This window comes from Arachis stenosperma, chromosome 4 (genome assembly GCF_014773155.1).
Source record: "Arachis stenosperma cultivar V10309 chromosome 4, arast.V10309.gnm1.PFL2, whole genome shotgun sequence".
Taxonomy (NCBI): domain Eukaryota; kingdom Viridiplantae; phylum Streptophyta; class Magnoliopsida; order Fabales; family Fabaceae; genus Arachis; species Arachis stenosperma.
In genome coordinates, this window is record NC_080380.1 from 2,050,854 (window position 1) to 2,062,867 (window position 12,014).

General features: G+C 31.1%; 1 protein-coding gene across 1 annotated transcript; it reads right to left on the reverse strand.

Moving 5' to 3' along the window:
* Positions 1 to 1,538: 1,538 nt before the first annotated feature.
* LOC130973933 (probable polygalacturonase At3g15720) lies at positions 1,539 to 5,498 on the reverse strand. The gene is made up of 7 exons (XM_057898630.1): positions 5,352 to 5,498; positions 5,086 to 5,223; positions 4,175 to 4,348; positions 3,193 to 3,400; positions 3,016 to 3,097; positions 1,976 to 2,084; positions 1,539 to 1,895 (listed from the first exon to the last, which is right to left on the reverse strand). Exons 1-7 carry the CDS (start codon positions 5,496 to 5,498, stop codon positions 1,539 to 1,541), a joined length of 1,215 nt encoding a protein of 404 aa, XP_057754613.1.
* Positions 5,499 to 12,014: the final 6,516 nt, after the last annotated feature.

Sequence of the window (12,014 nt, forward strand, 5' to 3'; positions counted from 1 at the left end):
TGATATCATCATATATGGTTGCATATATTTATTTTTATATGCAATAAATTGCTCTTATAATTGTGTGATAATTAATCATTTTTTCGTTTTTCAATCCAGACCAATTACCTGTGGAAGTGATTATTTTCAACAATAGAGGTGTATATGGAGGTGACGGAAGAACTCCCAAAGAGATGAATAGACTTCACAAAGATGATTCTACTCCGACTTTCTTTGTTCCGAAAGCAGGCTACCATGCTTTGATTGAAGCTTTTGGTAGAAAGGATTATATTGTTGGGACACCTGATGAACTTAAGTCTAATCTTTCTCGGCGGCTATCTTATTGGGACATCTAATGAACTCAAGTCTAATTTTTCTCGACTCAAAAACCGGCTATTATCAATGTTATTGTTAATCCCTATGCTGGTTCAGAGAGTGGGAGGCTGCAATATAAGAACTAATTTTCATCTGTATTATACTAAAATTATATTTTCTATGGTTTTCGTTTTAAGATTTCAAATTTCAATAATACAAATTACATAGCCTTGTGGTTTTTTACGGTGTACTATGATATGAAAAAGATACAAACTATATTTCATGAATCCACACAAATGTAAAATGTTACATGATCATAATGAATACTTGAATGATGAAAATTGAATTTTATATATACTTATTACTACTATTTCTGTTTCATTTTATCAATGTTATAGGAATATCTTTTATTAAATATTTATAGTTTCATTGAATTTTCAATCAAATCTCTATACTTTTTTTTCAATTGAATCCCTATATACTATTTTTTCTTTTTAGGGGTATATAAATAATTTCACAATTCACTAACATTTTTTGACGTTTAATATTAATAGGGACTAAATTAAAAAAAATCATGTATAAGACCTAATTAAAAAAGAAAAAAATATAGAGATTTAATTGAAAATTCGGTGAAACTATAATGACCTACAGAGTAATTAAACTTAAAGTAAAATTATTTTTAATAGACAAAAATGTCATGATGTTAATAAGGTTTAATATTTGTAGATCTTTAACATGTATTTTCATCCATAAAAAATAATTTATGAAGTGCATACATAAAATATAAATTAAGCATACAATTTAATGAAGTTATAACTTTTTATTTTGTGTAATGAATATATTTTTAGAATATATAATAACAAAATCCAATAAAAATATCAAAAACATCAAATTTTTTTATAAATTAAATAGAAAAAATTTAGGGGGACAATAACTTTTGTGTTTTTTGGCCAGTACTTAATCATAAAAAAAAAAATAAGTGATTTCTCATTATTGGATGTAATCTCACATCATTAAAAATACTATTAATGACCAATTGATAGTTACAAAATACCAAAGTTGCTGCCCCTAATATTGCTCAATTAAATAACCTTAATAAGTGTCTTTCTAACACTAAATACGCATTCTTACATTTCGTTGTTGCTTCTCATAATTCCTTGCAGCAGCAGCAGCAACAACAACAACAACAACAACAACAACAACAACAACAACAATAATAATAATAATTAGTGGAAAAACATAAATCAGAGGAACCCAGAAAGACATGAAACATGTGGATTGCAAGAAGTGCAAGTCCCTTGTGCATATTGGCAAGTTGAAAGTGCTTGGTTTGCTTGGCCATAATAAGTAGAGGTTATGTTAATATTGTCTAATACAATGTTATTGCACCCAATGGGATCACAATTCAATTGGATTGCATCTTTCCAAGCTGTGATTCCCAACACATTGCGATAAGTTACATCACTCACTTTAACTGCTGTTCCAATCCCATCATCAGTATAATAGGGATTATCGTATTGTTGGTCGATAATAATAGGGTTATTGCCTCCAACAATATTAATATCCTCGAATGTAATGTTTCTTGCATATCCAGATCCTCCCTGGTTCAAAAAATGGTATTGGTTATTTCATCCATATATATATATCATTTAATGAAGTGATCATAATATGCTTATGTTACCTTCCATGTCTTGATTCTGGCCCCATTGCTAGATCCATTGAAAGTGCAGTTTTGCACATGCACCATTTCAACCGTTTCATATGCTCCATTTTTTCCCAGGCTTCCAATACTGAAAGTTACAAACGTATTTAAAAAGAATGGTATTATGTGTATATAAAAATTAATTATCAAATTAACTTATCGTATATACATATTGAAAATCATAGTTAAAAAAACTAAATTCATAATTAAACTGGTCAGATTATTGAGTCACTGAATTATTAATTTAATTAGTGAGTCACAAGTTGAACTAATTAATTTATGCATAATTAAATAATTATGTAAAATTATATTTTATTTTTTATTTTTATAATAATATTTTTTTCTTTAGTTTTATTATGTATTTAATTAATTATTATTTTTAAATTTTAATAATTCATCAATTAGTTTATATTTATTATAATATTTAAATATTTATAAATTTATATTTATTATAATTTTTAAATATTTATAAAAAAAATAAAAATAACAATCATAAAAATAAGAAGTATATTATAGTTAATAAAATATTATTTTTTCAAAATTTGTAAATATAATTTAATTTTATTTACGTAATATATTTTATAAAAAAAATCATGTATAGAAAATAATAATTTTTCTAGTTTAATTAACCGGATTTGATTGAGTCAATTTAAATTGATTTTGAATAGGTTTGATCGGATTTTATCAAATTTGATTAAATTTGATCGAGTTAATTATTTAACCGATTCAAACAATGATCAAATTTAAGTCACCAAAAAAAAAAAAAATGATCAAATTTAAATTGATGATTAGATGACTGAATTTTCGACCAATTGGGTTGAGCCAAATTTGATAACTATGTTAAAAGATATATAAAACAAAAATATATATATATATATATATACACAAATATAAAGTAACTAATATAGTGATGGACTAATTCTTAACATGTGCATGGTATTTTTATTTACAAAATAAGCTTTGTTTTTGTCATTGATTAGATACCTCAAAGTAAAATTACAGAAACATATATAACTGACCTAATGCCATGGCCAGGTCCACAAACAATGGAAGTTATATTGATGTAGGAGGAACCGTTATTAATTGCAATACAATCATCACCTATAATAAATAATAAAATTAACCTGAATTGATCAAAGCTTATAATTAGTAAAGAAGAAACTAGAAAGTTTTAGAAATATAAATTTTTGTTTTACCAGTTTGTATCGTAGAAGTTGTAATGACAAGGTTGGATGAACTTGCAATATCAATTCCATCAGTGTTTGGGCTTTCTTTTGGGGCTTCAATATGAAGATCGGAAATTGTTGCGTTGTTACATAAATTTATGCTTATATGATTTCTTGGACTATTGATGTGTGCCAATCTACTAAGTTTTAGATTTTGGCAATCATTGAACTTCAAAACCTGCATATATATACGTAATTAATTCATCTGTTGTCCATATAGTTTCACACAATTTTTAATCAGTCGTTCGGGTAGGATAAACTGCGGGTAGAATAGGGTAGGGTCCGAGTATGCCTGCGGATAAGATAGGATATGCGTTTAGAATGTACCCTACCCTACTCTACCCGCACCTCATATATAACACATATTTTATAAAAATCTCTCTGTATAATGAAAGAAGTGAGAGTTGAATCCACAATCTCTCTTATATAATAACTTATAATAAGTGAACAACAACTAAACTAATTAGTTAATTTAATAGTTTAGAGTATTAGTTTTTTTTATTTTTTATGTTATTAATACGTATAAAATTCGAAATAATTGAATTTTATATTTATTTTAAAAAAATTTGATATTTCTGCGGGTAGGGTAGGGTTTAGAATTTTAGGGTGCGAGTAAGATTAGGGTTGAGAGATTCTCAACCCGCAGATAGAATATGGTAGAATTTTAATAAAATTTTTAACCCGTAGGGTTAGGGTAGGTCTACCTTACCCTACCCATTGCTAGCCCTAGTTAAGAGGGACCTAATTAAAAAAAAAAATAGTACAGAAATTCAATTAAAAGGAAAAAAAAAAGTATAAGGACCTAATTAAAAATTTCGTAAAACTGTAGGGACTAACAGAATATTTAAACCTTAATTCATCTGAATTAATCACAGTTACATGAATAATTATAAAATAATAATATAACTAATTTAATATATATTTTATAATGTTTAACTAATTAATTGCTTACAGTTGGTCTGTCACAATTTTTGCATTGCCACCATGGAGCACCTTGACCATCAATTTGACCACCTCCATTGACGACAAGGCCATTTATATTAGAGAATGTGATCCATGAATCCTTGTTACTATTTCCCCATTTCCATGATTCAAGTGTGTTTGGGGCAGTAATATTCCCTTGCAACTATATATGAAGCAAAATAATCACAACATATATTTAGATATTTAAATTAACTTGCATTGCATGTATATTCATCAATATAGAATTATTTGTGGGATTTAGTTACCATGTGCCATAAAATTATTAATTAAAAAATTATAAGAAAAACTATAGAGTTGAGTTTCTAATGTATTTGTTGTGTATTTATTAAAATAAAAAATTTAAAAATTTTTATTAGTAATAATTTTAAGATTTGCCATTAGAAAAGATTATAACTACTTTTATATCAACTAATTTTAAAATATTTAGGAGAAATGATTTACGAGATTTTCTTACAGTTACATTAAGAATAACCGAGAAATAGGTCTATAAGTTTTCGACTAATTAAAAATATAAAAACGTCTCTCATTTTTTAAAATGTGAGATATTTAAATCTTTTTGAGGGACTAATTTATCCTTATATATTTTAAACGGAGAGATTTAAATGTCTCATATTTTAAAAGATTGGAGATATTTTTATATTTTTAGTTAGTTAAAAATTTAGGGTGTGTTTAGTTTACATTTTTATTTTCAATATTTTCTATTTTTTGAATTTTGTAAAGAAAAAAGAAAAAACATGAGATAAAAGTAAAAAATAAAATTTTATTATTTTTACTATTTTTACTTTTTTTTTCACAAAATCTAAAAAATAAAAAATAAAAATACGACTTTTATTTATTTTCAAATTAAAAATTAAGAATCTATTTGTCTTTTTCTCTTACGTTAAAGTTGACGATTGCGGCTTTACAAGGTCCCATGAACAAAACTGGCTGCAACATGAAAGTTTTTCCTGGAGGTACAATGAGTGTTGGAGTTCCTTGAGTTGCTTCACACACTTGTTGCCATGCTTTCAAAAATGCCTTCAAACATTGTCAATTAGTTAGAATTATAAAAAAAAAAATAAAATAAAATAAAAAAATAAAAAAAAAGAAGCAAAAAGTTCAAATAATATTATTTATATATTAATATATAAATTAAAAACATATACTTGTGAATCATCGGTTTGACCATTTCCTAAAGCACCATAATTAATAACATTGAAGCTAGTGTTTACATCACTAGAAATTATTCGAGTGCAAAAACATGGTAAAGAAAACATAAATGTTAAAAGTAGGACAAAGATTTGGCTTTTCATTTTTGAGGCAGGGGAAAAAACCTATAATATAATTAAGGTTTGATTTTTTATCAAAGGTATTTGCAACAAGGTAAGTGATATATGGCTAAATGTATCTTGCGAATGAAGTGTATAAAAGTTGAGAATTTATAATAAGATGAAAATTAAGTCAAAATATTCACATATCTATTAGTTTGTTAATTTTTTTAATGGTGGAAAATTGCTACTAGAATTCTTTTTTATCGGATTTTATGAAGAATTAATTCGCAATAAAAAATAGTTCCATTTTCATACCAATATATTCTCTAATTTTAGTTTAATATCATCCTGCATATAAAAATAAATTATATACATTATGATATTTGAGGCTTTGTTAGAAGAAAATCTTTCAACCAATATATTCTCTAATTTATCTTATATTATTTTCTTTAGTTTTAAGATCCGTAACGTTAGACGCAATGTATTTTTTTAATTAGATTTTTGGCATAGAATTTTGTTATTAATGATTTTTTAATGAGACATAAATTTTTACTGATTTACTTTGACAAAACTTTCAAAATGTAGTGCAACAAATTTTATGGATCTAGATTCATCATATAACACTCACTATTATAATATGGTGATACTGTGATATTAGAGAGATAAAAAAAAGTTAAAACTTATTTTATTTAATATTTATTAATTATTATAATAATTAATAAATATTAAGTAAAATAAATTTAACTGATTTTAATTAATTTTTTTTGTTATTAAATATTTTTATAATATAATGCCTATGTGATATTACTAATAGTAAAGACATTACTCGTATAATCATATTTACCCATATGTTTACAAATATAAGAGCCTTCACTGTATTTGAGAAAAAAACCATAAACAATAACTGCATGGAAATGGGAAAATGTTAATTTCATGATATTTGAGAAAGTATTTTGATCATTTTAAATCAAAATATAATTTAATAATTATATTAATGTGTCATTTAATGTTTGCTCAAGTGTATCAATAAATTAATAAATTTTTCTTAAATATAAAAGCAAATTAGGTCCCTCTTGAACTTAAAAAGGTTAAAACTTAAATGAAAACAACATCAGAAGCTAGCTAATTACATAAAAAATAAGAATGCTTAGTTAGAAACATGACAGGTTGACTTCCACTTGCGAAAAGATCAAAGAGGAAAATCATTAACTTAAAAAAACATCTTGCTTCTAACCCTAAATTTAAGAGAAAGTATAAGGAGGCAATAGAGTATTTATACAATATGTATAATGGAGATTTAGGGAGGTTTGATTCAGTAAGATATCAAATGTTTATTATTCCTAGTACTCGGATAGTTATTTTGGATAGTATGAGTATATTGTGTTTGAGAAATTAGTAGTATTTTATCCTGTATATTTATTTTTTAACTCATATTAAGCCAAATAAATAATCTATTGTACATATTGTACAAATATTTTATTAACTCCCTAAAAAAATTCTTTATTTTAAAGCACTCAATAAGCTAAAGTGGTTTGCAAAAGCTTTCTCTATCTCTTAACTCAAACATAGTACATCACAAAGCTACCATTCTTTGCAAAAATTGCTAACATAAGCTAAAAGTGATTTGATTTTCATCACCTTTTGAAAAATATGGAGATAGAAACAAAAAAGGGGGAGACAGGTTTGAGGGATCTTTAATGCTCGTTACCTATATAAGATAGAATCAAATTCTTGAAGCAGTAGAAAAATGATCATAGAGAATGAAGTGGTGCTCTTTTCATAACCTCATTTGTTTATTCTCTTCCTCGTTCTTTTATCTTAAAAGAAATATAGTTTTTTCGACTTGTAATTGATACGTGAACATTTTTTTTCTTTTCTTAGTAAATTTATATTTGAATTGTTTTGTTTAATTAATATTTAAATATTTTTTAGTCATTATAAATACCACTTTAAGTTGTATGTAATTCTATTTATTTCAGGTAGCATTCAGATGGATTTGACGGAATTTTATAGAAAAAGAGGAAGAAAGTGGATGATGTTGTCAATCTTGACCTCTTTGCACTCTAACGAGCATAACTTGAGCTACAGAGGTCAAATTGATGCGGTTTTAATGGCATTGAAAAGCTAACTTCCAGAGTTTTCCAACGATATATAATAGTATACACTTTTCTTCCAAACCACACGGCGTTGGTGGCGCCAAACATGGGATTCTCCAAGTTTGGTGCCATGATCATTGCAAACTCGCTAAACACACTGCCTTGGTGGTGCCAAACTTGGGATTCTCCAAGTTTGGCGCCAAGATGAAGAAAAAGTAGTATTGCATACGGTTGAAGTGGCGCCAAACTTGGGATTTCCAAGTTTGGCGCCAACCTTAATGAACTTGGTGGTCCCCATTCGTCCCAGAGGAGCAGCTTGAGATGAATTATTTATTTCTGATCGATTAAATTTTATTTTATTTACAAATAGGAAAATATATTATTTATTTTTAGAAAATATATTTTACATTAATTAGAATTAGATATAAAAGAGAAAAGAATCAGCTATTTTGGCTCTTCTTATCTTCTCTTTTACATACTTCATTACGCAATTTATAATTTTTCTAAATCCTAGTTTTCTCTCTGAATCATGAGCAGCTAAACCTCCACTGTTAAGGTTAGGAGCTCTGTCTATTGTATGAATTGATACTATTACTTTTATATTTTAATTCATGTATTGATTTCTATTTCAAGAATTGTTTTCGTTCTTTATCTTATGAATTTGGGTAGAACGAAAGTATGACCCTTGTTCTAATTGAGTTATTGTATAACTTGGAAAAGCTCTTTACTTGAACAACAACTTGAAAATAATTTCTCCTAAATTTTTAATTATCTGGACTTAACAGGATACGTGATATATAATCCTCTTATATTTTGGTAATTAGGGTTTCTGTGGCATATAAACTAGCATTGAACTTTACTCTCTAATTGGAATTAAGTGACCAAGGAATTGGCGGTTGATGAAGGTTAGAGGAGACTAAAAAGGTCTAAGGAATTAGGGTTTAATCACATATAGTTTGCCATAAATTGATTCTTGCATAATTAAAATAGTTAGTAAGAAAAGTCAATCCGGAAGATAGATATCTCTGAAACTTTAACTGTTTCTCTACATATACTTCACAACTTGTTTACTGCTTGCTTTTCTGATTCTCTAAATTACTGTTTGATGCATTTGAACTCTCAACACTATTTTCTGTTTGTTTAACTAAGTAAATCACTCAACCATTGTTGCTTACTCCATCAATCTTTGTGGGATCGACCCTCACTTACTTGAGGTATTACTTGGTACGACCCGGTACACTTGCCGATTAGTTTGTGGGTTATAAAATCCACAACAATAATCTAGGTAGATTATTATTTTATATCTTAGACCATATTTCATTTTTCTAATTTTGAAAATAGTTTACGTTCATTTGTGATATTCTAAGTGATTCGTTGGCTATAACTCGGCTCAAGGAAACCTATAAATCAGAATCTGCTTAAAACTAAATAAACACGTCCTATATCAAGAGTACATGGAGTACTTGTTTTGCTCTCCTAACCGACTTATCCGATAAAATTAAATAACCACGTGCCAACCCAAATCGGCACTGATCCGACCGTTACAAATATCAACTCATAACTCGGCATTATGAGTCATAACTCAGCAGAACGCATCATAGTTCGGCGTTATAGCATTAATCAGCATTACAGTTATTAAACGGCGTTACGGATGTTACTCGGCGTTACAGTTATTAATCCGCTACTTACATTACAATTCGGATTAATGGACTACTCTCCAAAAGTGAAACGTCTAACCTAACATCTCACCCTCATTATTGCTCTCTAATACAGGCAATAAAGCAGAGACATAACTGACTTGTACATTTTCACCTACAAAAAGGTATTATCTTCTATCTTATAGACATATTGAATTCTCAATACTGTCTTAAGTTTCGGAGTGCCTTTGCAGGTACACTCCCCCCTTGTTTCTTGCTCAAAGCTCTGCGCGATTGGACATCCCCTTGGAGTAAAGCTCGAATTACCACAAAGCTCAAAGGTCGGCACCGAAGATAACAATTCGGCGTCAATTTCCAAAGACCAATCTCTCCCTCCAGGTATCTATACAAGAACAATTGGCGCCCACCGTGGGACCGAGAATATAATCCCTTCCATATATCATCGGCCTCGAGGTTCTCACCTGAGTCATGGTTGAACAACTTCCACTCACACCATCCGAACTCCTTCAGATGGTGACCGAGTTGCGGCAAGCCAACCAGCGCATAGCCAAGGAGAACCAAAGAATGGCACTGCAAATTGCCAACTTGAATAACACCCGAATCGAAAACAACAATGATCGGCAAGAACGGACAGAGGAAGCCGAACAGCAGTCAGGGCCAACACACGTCTTTGACACTGCTCGACAGGAAGAGGAGCAACCCGAGCATAATGAGGAAGCTCGGCCAGACAACGAGGATGACGATCAGGAAAGCTCCCCTTAACCATTCACGGCCGAGGTGATGAACTTCGTGCTATCCAAGAGGTTCACTCTGCCGACCACCCTAACTCCCTATGATGGGTTAGGTATCCAAAGAAATACATCAAGAAGTTTAACTCCATAATGATAGTCAACGGTGCATCTGATAAAGTTTTATGTCGTTGCTTTCCATCTTACTTAGACAGTCTTGCACTTGATTGGTTTTGTTCTTTGCCTACAGGTTATATTTCCCGATTTCGAGACATATAAAAACCCTTTGAGGAGCACTTTGCTGGATCGGCCATCTACCTACACGACTCCGATTACATGAACACAATCAAGCAAGGCCAGCACGAAAACCTCAGGGACTACATGACACGCTTCACAAAAATAGTCATGAGTATACCCGACCTCCACTCCGAGGTGGGACTGCACGCCATAAAAGGCGGATTGCGACTAGAAAAATTCCAGGAAACTATTGCCGTAGCCAAACCTAAGACTATGGCCGAGTTTCGTGAAAAGGCTAAAGGTCAGATCAACATCGAGGAACTCTGACAAGCTCAGAAAATAGAAAAACCACACTACTGAGACAACGACAGAATACGAGTCACCAAGAAGAACTCCAAGCCGACTTCACGATATGAGTCTTACACTCAATTCAACACCAAGCGCGACGATATTATCAAGGAGATCTTGAATTTGAAGTTGATTAAACCACAAAAAAAGCCGTCAGGTACCCTAATTCAAAAGGCACGGACAGATCAAAATACTGCTCTTTCCACCAAAAGCACGGCCACACTACCGACGAGTGTGTCATCGCAAAAGACCTTCTGGAGTGATTAGCTCGGCAAGGTCACATTGACAAGTACATCAGCGGCCACATACAACGACGAACAACCCCTTCTGGTGAACAAAACTTGGCGACACATCATGGCTGAGATAAAGATCGGCCAGACAATAGCCATTCCGACCAACCAAGCCGAATTATTAACTGTATTTTTGGAGGTTTTGCAGGTGGAGGAACCACAAGCTCGGCAAGAAAACGATATTTCCGAGCTATGTTTTTCATAGAAGTCAATCAAACTGAACAACAGACACTTCCGCGGTTTTCGCAGATAACATTCTAGATAGCCGACTACAACACCAATGTGGCAAATCTAGACGACCCGGTCGTAATCACCTTGCAGCTCGGAGATCTCCTAGTAAAAAAGGTGTTACTGGACCCAGGAAGCAGTGCCGACGTTCTATTTTATTCCACATTCCAGAAAATGAAACTAAGCAGTAATATCGTCCAACCTTCCACTGAAGGCCTGGTAGGTTTCTCAGGTGAGAGAGTCCCGGTTATGGCCTCTGTGTGGTTACAAACCACACTCAGTGAGTTTGTCTCGTCAAAAACTTCAGACATTCAATACTTAGTCATTGACTATTTTAGTCTTTACAATTTAATACTTGACCGACCTTTCTTAAATAGGTTCGGCGCTATAGTATCTATAATTTATCTCTGTGTTAAGTTCTCTTTGCAGGATAACACAATTGCAACCATTCACAGTGATGCCCGAGAAGCCAGAAAATGCTACAACAACATTCTCAAAAGACCTAACCTAAACACAAAAGTCCATATTCATAACATCGGCAGCATGGACGACCTACCAGCCCTGGCCGATCTTGATCCCAAAACAGGAAGCCTTGAAAGACCAACCCCAACAGAAGACTTGCATAAAATCTATTTCACAGAAAGCACGAACAAATTCACATACGTCGGCTCAACATTATTATCAGAAGAGAAATCGTCATTTCGAGCATTCTTACAGCAAAATGCCGACATGTTTGCTTAGACCCCAGCTGATATGCCAGGCATCGATCCATCCATCATATTCCACAAGTTGGTGTTAGATCCATCTGTCCGACTAGTAGTACAGAAAAAGAGAAACCTCAGCCATGATCGAAAACAAGCTTCCCTGAAAGAAACCAAGAAGCTCATCAACGCGGGCTTCGTCCAAGAAATCAGATTCACAACATGGCTGGCGAATGTCATCATGGTGAAAAAACATAACGGTAAATGGCACA